Raw genomic sequence first — 13,977 nt, 5'->3', positions numbered from 1 at the left:
GGTTTGAGTAGCCACAGTGGTTGTCGTGCGGGTTGAAGGAGCTACAGTGCCTGTCGTGGGGGTTTGAGTAGTCACCATGTCTGTTGCCGGGGCTGATCTCTGGACAGTATTCCTGAATAGTTGTTTAACCCTAAACAAGACCTGAACCACATTCAGAAGACATAGCAATATGAACACGCTCGTTTGAACATCCCAAGGATATTCAAAATTCTCAGGGAATATTGTGGACGTCTTCATGAAGAGGATAGAAGAAAAAAGAGTTTCTGAAGATATGGAAGGGAAGGTGAACAAGTGGGAGAAACTGTCCCATCCTGTCTCCCCACTAAATTCATCCTCTGAGGTGAAGAGGTAAGAAGTATAATTATTAATAGTTTCCAAAAGATAGCTCCCGAAGAACAGGAATGATGGCAGTGCTGAGTACAGGCTCGTGACCAATAATTTTATCATAATATAAAGCCAGGTCACACAGTATAGCAAAGCAATGACCTTAATCCATTTCCCAGAGATGACCAACCCCACATACAAACTGATAATCAGCAGTATAGACAGCCAGTAAGGTGCTATATACCACAACTCCAAAAACAGATCCAAAAACTCTGAGAGCAAATAAATCAACATTGTGAACATCGAGTACTAAACTGATATAATGAATGCTCATAACAAATTGGTTTTAACCCGTTCGGGTCAGATGTGTCGTTATCTCAACCCTTTGTGCCCCACGTTGGGCGCCAAAAAGGACTGTCGTGGTTTAACCTGGCAGGCAGCCAAATACCACACAGCCGCTCGCTCACTCCCCCCACCCCCAGCGGGACGGGGAGAGAATCGGAAGGGTAAGAGTGAGAAAAACTCGTGGGTTGAGATAAAGAGAGTTTAATAGAACAGGGAAAAATAAGGGAAAATAATAATGATAATGATAAAATATACAAAATGAGTGATGCACAATGCAATTGCTCACCACCTGTGCTGACCGATAACCAAGTAGCGATCGGTACTTCCTGGATCACGCCTACCCTTCATATACTGAGCATGATGTCACATGGTATGGAATACCCCATTGGCCAGCGGGGCTGGCTGTCCTGATTATGTTCCCTCCCACCTTGTGTACCTAGCTCAGTCAGTAGGCACGGGAGGTGTCCTTGGACTAGGAGGGCACTTAGCAACAACTGAAAACATCAGTATGTTATCAACATTCTCCTCGTACTAAATCCAAAACACAGCACTAGGAAGAAATTTAACCCTATCCCAGCCGAAACCAGCACACAGGATTTTCCCTGTGTATGCTTAATCCATGTAATAAGTAATAGAGTGAACCTTGCCATCGAATTCTGTTAAGTCGCGCTTTTATAAATTTCTATTAAAATCCCCTTTGCTGATATCTTTGCCAGTGATTCTTCAAGCGGCCACAAAACCTCTCATTTGCAACAAACAGGGAAACAAACTCTAGTCATCATTTCTCCTGCCCTAAGAAGTGATGTTCACATGCAAATTTGTTGCTGCAGTGTCTGGTAAAGGTAAGGACATGCAGTTGGCCTCATCACCAGTACCAGGTGGAGCTTCCTGCAGATTCCTCTGTTGCAGTCAAGTTTCTCCTGTGACCCAGGGATATGCTCAGCACAACACAGCCTGAAGACCAAGCTGTACGTGGAGCCCAGCACAGCGCGGCACATGCAGGCCAGGGTCTTTTCAGGTTTGCTGTTAGGGGGATCACTAACTCCTCCATGTACAATGCTCTTATGGTCGGGATCACCGAACCGCCTGAGGAAGGTTAGGAAGAGGGTGAGGGCTCCTTTAGAAAGCTGGAGGAAGGGACACAAAGGACTTGGTAGTCACTGGGGACTTTGAAGGCCGTGGACCTCTGCTAGAAGGCCTCAGTCAGAGGGAAGGTGGAAGGTGATCCCTGATCTGCCATGGGGGGATGCTCTCCTGGACTTGTTTCTCACAAGAAGCTGGTGGAAGATGTGGAGGGCAGCTTTGGCTGCAGTGGGAGTGAGGTGGGGATGTAGAAACCCTTGAGGGAAGTCAGCAAGACAACTTGTAGCAGGGCTGAGTGGAGAGGAAGGATCACCTCCACCCACCTGCTGGCAGTGCTCTGCCTAATGCAGGCCAGGGTGCCGTTGTCTGCCTTTGCTGCCAAGGTGCAAAGGCAGGAGAGGAGAAGGCTTTGGGGAGACCTAATGACAGCCTTCCCATACCTTTGTGGCCAGAAGAAAATGGAATGGAATGGAACAGAATGGAATGGAAAGGAATGGAAAGGAATAGAAAAGAATAGAATAGAACAGAAAAGAACAGAATTTCTTCTTAGAAAGAAGAAATGGAAAACCTGGGCCTCGCTAGAGGAATGGGGATGAGCTGGAGTGGCCCCAGAGGACACCTGCCAGGATGTGGTTTGTGGCCTCTGTGGAGGGGCTGAGGGATCTGGGGTTCTTTAGCCTGGTGAAGTAGAGGCTCAGGGCTCTCTAGTAGTAGCCTGCAATGTCTTGACGGGTGGTTTCCGAGATAATGGAGCTTTTCTTGGTAGTTGGAAGACATGGCAACCTCCAGAAAGTGCAGCTTGGAAAGTTCAGACTTGACATGAGGAAGAAGAAATCTCACTCAAAGGGTAGCCTTGTGGTGTAAGAGGTTACCCAGAGGGAGTCTGGATCAGCCCATGGCTTTGTGTTTCAAGGAAAAGCCAGCGATGGGTGCAGAGACATCAGTGAATGTCTAGAAATGCTGGGGTGAGAGCTAGGTAGGGAAGCAAGATGGATGTCTACAGCCTGAAGGGCAAGAGGTGCAGGCATGGGACAGTGTAGGACAGCCTGCAGTACAGATGGCCTAGGCCTCTGGCAATTCTGAAAGGCCCATCAAAACCAAGGTCTTTGTCCCCTTGGCTAAGGCAGTTGCCTCTGCCACCAAGGCCTACAAGGAGGAACTTTCTTTTGAGGCTCTGCATTTCTTCCTTGTCCCTGCTTGGGGAGGCCAGGAAGTGTGGTACAATTGTTCTACCCTTGGCATTGCTCACCCCCACATCCAACTGACCCCGGGAAGAGCCCTGAGCCACGCATGAGGGACAGGGTCTGCCTTCCCAGGGCTTGGGGGTGAGGGCTTGGCCTTTCTGCTTCACAAAATAAACCAAGGGTTTTCTCAGCATTACAGCCACCTGCACAGTGCCTTTGCCTACCTGCAATCATGGCCTCCAATGATCTGCTCTAACGAGGCCATGGGGAGGCTTTGTCAGTAATGGTCCTCAGTGGGACCCATTAATACTTCAAGGTACTTTGAGTTTTACTTCTGACTTTGACTTCTTGAGAGGTTTGTTCTTTCTCCTCTCATCATGGGAGCTTCAAGGACTCAGCACCAAAACCACCATGGGTCTCATTAAAATACAGAAAGCCTTAAAGAGCTCTTTCTCTTCCTGTAGTTTTCTTTAGGTCTTCCAGGCTTGTACAGCTAATTGGAGTCATTTCATAGTGTAGTTAAAGAGGAAGATTTCAAAGTGCACCTAATAAAAATATTTTTTTAATTAAAGTTTCTATTTTATTACTTTTCAGTTTAGAGAAGAGGTGATAGAAGCATTCTCCAAGTGATGGTGATCCAGGGTGTCTCCTCAGGAGGTCTGGACAGGCAGGAGAAGCAGTCCCTTGAGGTCTGACTCTGTATGCAGAACTTTGCTCCTCACCTCCCAAACCTCACCATTTCTCTCATTGACCATCTGGGACTTACATCACTCTTCCTTGCATCAGACTTCTCCACTGATCTCTGCAGCTGGGTGTTACAGCTCCATGGCACCATCTCCCACCTGCTCTCCTCAGAGAACTGGCTGCACACAGGCCACATAAGAATATTTTCTATTTGCAAAGAGAGAAAAGTAAAGCATGATAAAGTTTCATAAAGAATAAAACACACTCCTCAACCATATGCTAAGTACAAGCTGTCTCTAATGAGGTTGTCTTTCTACAAGGGATAATCTTATGAGAAATCTTTGAGATAGATACAACAAAGTTAGATATAACCATAATTAAAGAATTGGCTAAAGAGCCAATGAGACTACTGAAAGACAGGCAAGCTTTTAACTCCCTGAAGCTCAAAGCAACAACTGAGTAGGTGAGAGTTATCTGAATGAACAAAGAATAACGTCCGGAAACAATTAGAGACTGATGGAATGGGCCTTTGTCTAGAGAGTCTGCATGTGCAAAGGTGACATCAGAAATGGTCATTGTATGAGGACAGGTGAAATTGTATGAAAGATTAGAGAAACTGAATACACGGTATAACAGGAAGAACAGTGGTAATGAAGTTACAGGGCAAGACCAATATTTCTTTGGAACATCCCTTTTGAAAGGTCATTGGATTGGTAGAGGTCTCTTGTGAGTGAGGACAAGCAAGAGTTGCACTCATCTTTGAAAGTGGCCAAAAGCGCAACCCAGGGAACCACAGGCTGCACAAGCTCACTTTGGTGAGGAGTGAGCCATTGAATGAGTGCTCTTGGGTGACATTTGTGGTCACCTAAAAGAGAAGAGCATCGCCATGGACTTACCAAGGGTAAATCATGCCTCGCCAACCGGGTTGCCTTCATGATGAAGGAGCTGCATCTGTGCATGAGGGGAGAAGAGTGGATGTCGTTGACCTCCATTTCAGCAAGACTTTTGGCGTGGTCTCCCTCAATATTCTTGTACCCAAGTCAGGCCATTCTAGTCTGGACAGGTAGACAAACATATGGGTAACCCACCAGTTGGATGATGAGGCTGGGAGTGCAGGGTGAAGGGACCATGCTCTACCTGGAGGCCAGGGGACGTACTGGGGTTTGGTGAGGCGGCACCGGGGACTTTCCAGAGCCCTGTGCAGTTTAACACCTGTATCCACTGTCCTCTCAGGAACTTCATGAGATAGACAAAGGACAAAGGCCAGGTCCTGCACCTGCGATAGACTGACAGCCTGCAGTGGCAGAGGGAGCAGCTCTACAGAAAAGGTCCTGGTGGTGCTGGAGACAGAAGGAAAAACAAAACCCAGTAGTGTGAGCTGGGTGGCCCATTCAGAAGCTGACCCACACACAAGCCGCCACCTGACCTGTTACGGGTCCCATAGAGACCCTCCATATATCTGAGCTGCCCTGACACCACACAAGGCAGCCCCCACTCCTCATCTTCCCCATCGGTCTCTCCTAAAGACGTTCTGTCTCCATTACCACAAAAGCCGTGGGAGCTGTCCTTCCCCACCTCAGCTCTTATTCCACTGAAGTCACAGCTCTGTGATGGCACCCGGGGCTCCTGCTCTCTGTGCCCCAGGCTGTGGGCTTTGGTGCCCATTTGGGCTGCGGCCCCTCCGATGGGGCACCAGGGCCAAGGGCAGCTTGTCCCATGCAAAGCTGGTACCCAGAGATGGGACCCCGTGTGTGAAAAGGCTTTGCTTCCCAGCAGAGGCATGCTGGAGTGGGTGGCAGGTGGCAACAGAATGGTGGATGAGGTTGCCACCCCAAGAGCAAAAGCTGCAGTGCCCAAGGCCAGAGAGAAAGAGGCGAGGGCTGTGCAGCCCCGTCAGGAGAGGGGTTTGCTGTCCCAGGTGACTCTGCAGCACCATGGGGCCTGTGCCAGAGGTGGAGCTGATCTCCACGAAGGACAAGGTGCTGCTGAGAATGGCCCTGGGGGAGGACAGCCTGTGACCCAGCCACGCTGTGGACATCGTGCTGGGGGCCAACCAGCTAGACAGCAGCTCTGCAGAGAAGGACCTTGGGGTCCCAGAGGAGAAGCAGCTGAGCAGGAGCCAGCAGTGCACCCCCGTGGCCAAGGCCAACAGCCTCCTGGGCTGCATTAGGAGAAGCATTGCTGGCAGGTGGAGGGAGGTGACCCTTCCCCTCTCCTCAGCACTGGTGAGGCCCCATCTGCAGTGCTGTGTCCAGTGCTGGGCTGCCCAGTGCAAGACAGTTGTTGACCTACTAAAGCAAGTCCAGCCAAGGGCCACAAAGCTGGTTTAAGGTTCCCTCCTCAGGGCTGGGGTGTCCAACCAGAGATGGAAATGGCCGGTGTGTGGGACTGGTCTGGGATGGTTTTCCCAGGGGAGTGTCGCCCGGGTGTCCAGGCACCTTTGGCGCCTTGCTTCCTTCTCCATGACGCCTGACTCTGCACTGTGAGCACCCTGCTGTGTGCCCCCACCCTGCACACTCACACAGCTGAGCTCTACACTGCTGCTTTCCTCTCCCGGGCACTTCCCAGCCCAGCCCAGCCCCTCCCCAGCTCTCCCCACCACCCCTGCCCTCTCCCCAGCCCAGCCCAGCAGAGCAGCCCAGCCTGGGCTGGTCCCACGGCAGTGCCCACCGCAGGGTGCTGCAGAGCTCTGGGCACTCACCCCACGGCCCCAGCCCCTCTGAGGGGCACAGCAGCTGCTGCGGGGCACACAGGGAGCTCAGCCTCCCCATCAGCCCCAGGGATGGTGCTGGCCCCAAGGCCACGAGGAAATGGAGGCTACTCACTCGCTGCCTCTCCTGAATTCATATTGCAGGTGATGCCCAGCCCTCACTGAATTTGCCCCCTCCTCTGCTCCCACCAGCCCCACTCCCCACGACAGCACGACAGTCCTGGCCCTGGGCCTCCTCCGGCACCTCCTGCATCTCTCCAGTCTCCCCTCCCTCTGCCTGCTGGCTCCCCACTCACTCCCATGGCACTGCAGAGTCCTTGTCCATGGATACGTAGATCTGGTGCTTTCCTTTTGGGGGACTTCACCTTGGAGGGTGTTTCACCTTCTGAGTCTCCATTCATTCCAACCCCAGGGCACGGGGTGAGTCCCCATCCTCTCCTCTCCTCACCCCTCCAAATTCATTTCCAGAGACTCTGGTATGTGCCATCAGTCTGGTCATCCATGAAGGAACCTGAGAAGCTAATGGGAGCTCATGGACCATCTCCCCTGCCATTGGACACCAAGAAGAGAGCTTAAATCCAGACCATTTGGACCAGTGGAACCCAATGGTAGCATGAGCTTAACACCCAAAACATTGAGAACACAGGGAGAACAGATTTTTTAAAAGACCAATTCCTTGCACATTTTCGTGGAAATAACTTTGGAGGAAGAGCCCAGCCTTCAGGCACTGCACCTGGGAGATCCCCTTTTATTGAAGAGCTGCTATTGGACAGGCCACACTGACACAGTGTTGGGCAAGAGACAGACACAACAGAATCAAACCTCAAGACAAGGAGTATAAACGCAGAAAATTCTATATAAGCAGGATTATTACAAGAGAAAAAAGCAGAGTCATGGCCTCAGATAAACTCTGGGGAATGTGCAGAGAAGGGGAGGCAGGTTATTGTCGGTGGAACAGCGTCCACTGGGCCAGTTTCCATAGGGCATCCTTGAGCTCCTGGTTCCTCATGCTGTAGATGAGGGGGTTCACTGCTGGAGGCACCACTGAGTACAGAAATGATACCACCAGATTTAGAACTGGGGAGGAGATGGAGGGGGGCTTCAGGTAGGCAAACATGATGGTACTGAGAAACAGGGAGACCACGGCCAGGTGAGGGAGACACGTGGAAAAGGCTTTGTGCCGTCCCTGCTCAGAGGGGATCCTCAGCACGGCCCTGAAGATCTCCACATAGGACACCACAATGAAAACAAAACACCCAAATGCTAAACAGGCACTAACCACAAGAAGCCCAACCTCCCTGAGGTAGGAGTGTGAGCAGGAGAGCTTGAGGATCTGGGGGATTTCACAGAAGAACTGGTCCACAGCATTGCCGTGGCAGAGGGGTAGTGAAAATGTATTCGCCGTGTGCAGGAGAGAAGTGAGAAACCCACTGGCCCAGGCAGCTGCTGCCAGGTGGACACAAGCTCTGCTGCCCAGGAGGGTCCCGTAGTGCAGGGGGTTGCAGATGGCAACGTAGCGGTCGTAGGCCATGACAGTGAGGAGAAAAAACTCTGCTGAAATGAAAAAGAGAAACAGAAAGAGCTGTGCAGCACATCCTGCGTAGGAGATGTCCCTGGTGTCCCAGAGGGAATTGGCCATGGCTTTGGGAACAGTGGTGGAGATGGAGCCCAGGTCGAGGAGGGAGAGGTTGAGGAGGAAGAAGTACATGGGGCTGTGCAGGCGGTGGTCGCAGGCTATGGCGGTGATGATGAGGCCGTTGCCCAGCAGGGCAGCCAGGTAGATGCCCAGGAAGAGCCAGAAGTGCAAGAGCTGCAGCTCCCGCGTGTCTGCGAAGGCCAGGAGGAGGAACTGGGTGATGGAGCTGCCGTTGGACATTTGGTCCCTCTGGGCACGGGGACCTGTTGGAGGAGGAAAACACAAGAAGTTAGGGGAGACTTCTCTGAGCAAAATCCAAGCCATTTCCCACAGCCCCTGCCCCTGCTGCACACCCCCCTTTGCATTTTCCAGGAATCCTTCCTCAGCTGCGGGGCTGGAGCTCTGGTGGGTGCTGGCTGAATGTGGCGTGACGAGCAGGGCCTCTGCCCGCTGGCTGCCGAGGAGTCAGCCCTGCTCTGCAGCAGTGGGTTCCTGGGAAGGGTGGGGGCAGGGGCCAGTGCTGGCATTTGACTTGGTCAGATGGAACCACTCCTAACGCAGAAGGGCCTGTCAGCACCTGCACTCCCCGTGCTGAGGAACTGGGGTGGCAGAAGGCACTTTGAGAGGGTTGGGGGTTTTGACAGCTCCCCCATCTCCCCTGGGGAGTGTTCTTGGATGTCAGGAACCCTCAGCATTTCTGCTGCACTCCAGGAGAACAGAGTGAGTCCTGCGAGGCAAGAGGATTGCCTGTGGCTCAGAGCGCAGTGAGGGGACCTGGTCTGTGCCCGGTCTTGTTCCCAGCTGCCTTGGGCTTGCACCTTCCTGAGATGGAGAGCGATCACATTCTTATGTTCTGTTATGCACCCAGACACTGCTGAGAGCAGAGGGATCCAGTGCAGAGCACGAAATGTCCCACCCTTTCTCAAGGTCTCAGCACCCCACTTCTAGCCCAGGACACTCGTGGCTCATTTCTCCAACCCCACAGCATCTCCTCAGCCAGAGAGTCTCTGCGTTTCTCCGTGGGGCTTTCAGAGAACACAAGGGTGCTATGGGACAGCTTTGCATGCTGGCAGGCAGCTCACAGCTTGGAAGGGCACCCCAAGGAGATAGCCAAGTGTCCGAATGTTGGCAGCTCAGGAAGAGACAATTGACTCACTCCCCAGCCCCACAGGCTGCGTTGCCCCTCGGGTTAGAGGAAAGCTGGGACACTTGTTCCCATCGACATGCCCGCACGAATGGACGAACAAGATCAGGGTGTGACTCTGCAGCTGAAATTCCCATCCCCAGGCAGTCTGGCACCAAGAACAAGATAACTTTAAAACAGGCAGTGGAGAAAGAAGGAAAAAGACAGTGACGGTCTGGCTGAGCGAGGCAGGGGCCGAGGCAGCCGGGCACTCAGGACAGCGTTCCCCTCACCCAGCTCTGCAGCCACCTCCCAGGCAGTGATAATGCAGGACAGTTGCCCTCAGCCCCACTGCTGGTCAGTGGGAACTGGGGACGTGGCAGGAGGGATGCCCTTGGCCTCTTCTGCTGGTCTGCTGGACAGAGAGGTGACTCCCAGCCTAGACCCCATGGCCGGGAGGGCCGAGGGCTGTGCTGGGTGGCAGAGATGAAGGGGGTTGCTGAGGGAAGGCATCTGCACTGCAGGGGTGGCCGGGAGGTGCCCACATCTCCCCTGCAACAGGGCTTCCATTAGCAGGTCCTTCCTTTGCTGCCCATCTCTCCTGCCTGGAGCTGTCCCTGCCAGGAGCTCTTGCTCTGGCCCCACGGCTCTTCCCTGCCAGTGCTCACAGACCCCATCTCAGCCCCTGGGTGCCCAGCGCTGCCCTGCAGCCTCTCCGTGTGCGCAGGGGGTAAAGAGCAGGTCCCGCAACCCCGATGAGACTGGAAAGGGGATGCTGCTGCTACCTGTAGCCCCCAGAGGCAGAAACTGAACACACAGACGCAGGAAAGCTCCTCATCCAAACAGTCATCCCTCCTTTGACCTTCCAATTGAAAAGTGCCCTTGGAAATGTCCCACTGCCCACCCAGCCAACCAAGATGAGAAACCTCCAAAGACAGACACCTTCCCTTTCAGGGAACTCCATCTTGAAAAGTCCCCTCAGAAATGCCTGGAGCTGAGCTGGAGCTGTGAGCAAACCTGACCCAGGCAGCACCCTCTGGACAGCAGAAGGACCCTGCCCTGCTGGGGCTCGCTCCTTCCACCCACAACTTCTCCCCACAGCGCCGTGGGGAGCTCCCCGGGCAGGCTGAGTGCTGACCCTGGCAGGCGGCAGAGTCCCTGCCCCAGCACACAGCCCCTGGGGTGCAGGGACCCTGCTCGCAAGGACAGCCCTGGGCACCCCTGCCTGCACACCCCTGCAGTCCCCCCCAGCAGAAGGCAGCCCTCATGTCCTGTCCCTCTGACCGTGCAGCAGGGCAGCCCTGCTCTGCACCATGTCCTCCTCCTCCACACCAGAGAAGGTGGGAGAGACCTCCGGAAATGTCCCATAGGCTGTGGCATGTGCCAGCTTTTGGAGATCTCTCCAGGCACTGCAGCTTCTTTGCCCTGCACCCGGAGACTTACTGTGTCAAGGGCTGTGAAGGTTTCTCCTCCCGTTCATTCTCAGCATCGTCCCAGCCCAGACTGCCTCTAACCTCTCTCTGCCTCGCTCCTCTGCCCTCGGTGCCTGCAGGCAGTGCCCCCAGCCCTGCTCCTGGGCAGAGCTGTCTCTCTGCAGCGCTGCCCGCTTGCCAGGAGCTCCCTCCATCCCAGGAGCCCAGCCCAGCTCAGCAGCAGAGGACCAGCCCAAGGCACCACTTGCTCTGCTCCCTCGGGGCTCCCTCCACGTGTCCCTGGGCCTCCAGGGAACCTGCTGGGAACAGCCTGAAGCCATCACTGATGGTCCCTCTCTCACCTCTGCAGACACGCTTCTTGCCAGCAGGGGCATTTCTCCTATTACTAAAAGATTTGGGCATGAGAATCACTTTTTCTGTCCCATATTTAAGCAGGACATCAGGAAGGTGACAGGGAAATATCTAATATTCCAAGCTGGGGGGGATGTCTTCAATTGGGTGAATTTAGGCATTGCATTCTGGGTTTGTAGTCCTAGGCCTCCAAAGACATTCAGCAATCTTTTGTCCTTGCCATGTCTCTGCTCTGAAACAAAACCTTTGCACACACGGGGTCGAGGACACTTAGTACCAGGACCCCTTATGGCAAGTGAGAGCTTGCCTGGTTCCACAGCGTATGTGCTTCAGCCCTGATGTGCAGCAATGCCCTCAGCCAGGGCCACAGACACGGTGAGCTGGAGCCGTTCATGTCAGAGACCGAGCTGTGACACTGATGGAATGAACTGCCAAGGCATGGTGGCAGAGCTCAGTGCAGCTGCTCTTCAAGGACAGCATCCTCCAGGCACAGCAATAGTCCCGATCGAAACTGAGTCTAGACCTGTAAGGCAACTCAAGGGCACCATAAGGAGTGTTGACTCCTTGAGGAAGAGTTAAAGAAGAAACAAAGACACTGTGTGGCCACTGCTGAATTTCATAGGGATAGAGGTGAGATTCTCCATGTCCTCTCATCCTCCGTCTTCACCAGCAAGGTCTCCCAGGCCTCTGTGACTCGAGGTAGGAATCTGGAGAAGAACAGCCAGCAGTGGATGGGGATCACGTCGGGGTCACTTGGACTAATGCAATCTTTACCAGTCTCTGGGACAGGAGGGGCGGCATCCCAGGGAGCTGAGCGAGCAGGCTGGTGGCACAGTGAGGCCACTCTCCATCATCTCTGAAAGCTCACGGAGACTGGGAGAACTCCTTGACGCCTGGCAGCACCCAAATGTGGTCTGCACTTTTCAGAAATGGCCAATGCATGAGCAGTGGAACTAAAGGCTGTGCCCCAGAGCACGTCCACTCAGATCCCACCTCTGGGGGTCTGGAAGAGAAGGTGACTGCATTTACCCAGGGTCGATTGTGCCTGGCCGGCCTCTTTGCCTTCTGTGATGAAAGGACAGGACTGCTGGACTTTGGGAGAGCGGTGGTGGTCTTTTCCCTGGAAGTCAGCAAGGCATTCAGCAACATCCCCCACGATATTCTTGTGGCCAGGAGAGGATATTATGGTCTGCATGGGTGTATAAGCAGATGGATAAAAAAGAAGCTGGATGGATGGGCTTGGAAGGACACTAGATAAAGGGAGAATTTTCAATCATGAGGATAGTCAAACTCTGGAAGCTGTTTCCCAGGGAGCGTGCACCAGCTCTGTGCTGGAATGTGATCAAGATGTGTTTGGATAAAGGCCTGAGTAATCTGGTCTGACCCTGCTGTGAGCAGGAGGTTGGTGGAGACACCTCCCGAGGTCCCTTCCAGCCTGAAGGATGCTGTCCTTCCTTCCCCTTCATGGTTTCAGAGTAGAGGAAGCTCTCAGGTTCTCCCTGACCCCAGAAATAATTCACATCACGTGCAGGGCTGCCTTACAAGTACCCCCAAACAGCCCTGACCACATCTTTGGCATCCCTTTTCATTTGTCCCAACCCACGTTCTTCTTTTTTACTCTCCTAATACCCTTCCAAAAAGAACAGCCTACCTTGGTAATCCTTTCAGAGCAGGTTTCTCAATAGGTGTCAGCAACCATGTACAGAGTCTGCCCATCAGCCAGGCATCAAAGCCACCATCACAGAAATGGAGATGAGGCACTTGACCAGCTCCTTCAAACCAGGAATCGGTATGCCATGCCACCTGAGATTCCCTGGAACCCTAAGCTTTAAGTGCAGAGAAGTGTGAGTCCTCGTCAGGTATCCTGGCTTGTCTCCTGACCCATGTGGTGCTTCAGGCTGTGGACAGAACCAAACCCAACTCTGTGACTAGGTTAGTTCCATTTCACATGCTGACATGCGGGGCAGATGAAGGGAGCTCACAACTCCAGGCTCTCTGCTGCACCGGTAGGACTTTGGGAACTGGAAGTGCAGGTACTGGTGGTGTACCACTAATCCAAAAACACCCTTGAGAGCTGCTCTATTTTTCCTTGGCTCCAAAGCTCACCCTGCTCAGATTTTGAAAGGACTACTTCAAACCTCTGCAACCCAAATCTCTACAGCCTTCTCTCATCGAGGGTCTTGTACCCCAGGAAGAGGAAAACTTCCAATTCAGGCATCAACCCATTGCCCAACCTGCCTGGAGAGCCGGGACAGTTGTGCCACACAACAGCCAGCCTCAGAGGGAAGCTGGAGGTAGTGTGAACTGAAGGGGTTTTGACTCAGATGGAAGCTCAAATCCTGAGCTGGCAGGACAACGTTGGCTGCAGTTAGACATATGATACTTGTCACGACTGTGAGCTCAGACCTCGTTGGCAGTTTCTCACACGCCTCAGTGAGGAGGGCAGGGTGTCGGGGAGGTGGGAGCACGCTTCTGTTTCCCTGATCCCAGGACAGTGCCCAAACCATCCATCCCTTGGCCTCTGGCATCCCATTACATGCAAAGCTGGTGGGCCTTTTGTCCATAATCATGTTAAAATGCATCAATAATCCTTCAAGTGTCTGTGTGATTTCCCGAAGGGTCTCAGTATTTTAGAAAAATAAATACCAATTTCAAAAGGGTTAATCTGCCTGAATATAAACACCTGCAACATAGCAGTCTGCATCTGTGGGTGCCCTTCTGGGCAGTGCCCATCAGATCGGTGTTTGCACTCTAAGGCATGATACCCCGTGCCCAAGTACATATCGAAGTGGTTCAGATGAAGGGCGGTCTTGCACAAGTCACCCTTTTTCTCCCCAGGTGGCATGGACGCTGCTGGTTTGCCTCTCCAGAGAGTGGCAGAGGCTGGATCCCCTTCTCAGGACAGACTCCTTGCCAGAAAGACACAGCCACGGGGGGAACCCAGCAGGTTTTTATGGCATTTCACGCAGCATCCGTTTTGATCTCTTTGGTGCTTTTCTGTGACTGCTCTTTCTGCACAGACGATCACAAACAGAAAACGGTTTCATAAGAGATGGTCAAAAAGGCCCTGTTGTGGACAAGAAAGTTCACTATGAGCTCTGGAG

At 53.1% G+C, this 13,977-nt stretch overlaps 1 protein-coding gene across 1 annotated transcript; it reads right to left on the bottom strand.

The window, feature by feature from the left end:
* Window positions 1–7,270: 7,270 nt before the first annotated feature.
* On the bottom strand, window positions 7,271–8,206 carry LOC142076218 (olfactory receptor 14A16-like). The gene has a single exon (XM_075138597.1). The coding sequence runs from the start codon at window positions 8,204–8,206 to the stop codon at window positions 7,271–7,273; it is 936 nt and encodes a 311-aa protein (XP_074994698.1).
* Window positions 8,207–13,977: the final 5,771 nt, after the last annotated feature.

Source organism: Calonectris borealis, unplaced genomic scaffold (assembly GCF_964195595.1).
Source record: "Calonectris borealis unplaced genomic scaffold, bCalBor7.hap1.2 HAP1_SCAFFOLD_35, whole genome shotgun sequence".
Classification (NCBI taxonomy): Eukaryota; Metazoa; Chordata; class Aves; order Procellariiformes; family Procellariidae; genus Calonectris; species Calonectris borealis.
The sequence above is the reverse complement of the archived record's forward strand: the minus strand, read 5'-3'. Positions and strand labels throughout refer to the sequence as shown.

Excerpts from the sequence above, each read along its gene's own strand:
- LOC142076218 (XM_075138597.1), bottom strand. The coding sequence starts at position 8,206 with ATGTCCAACGGCAGCTCCATCACCCAGTTCCTCCTCCTGGCCTTCGCA.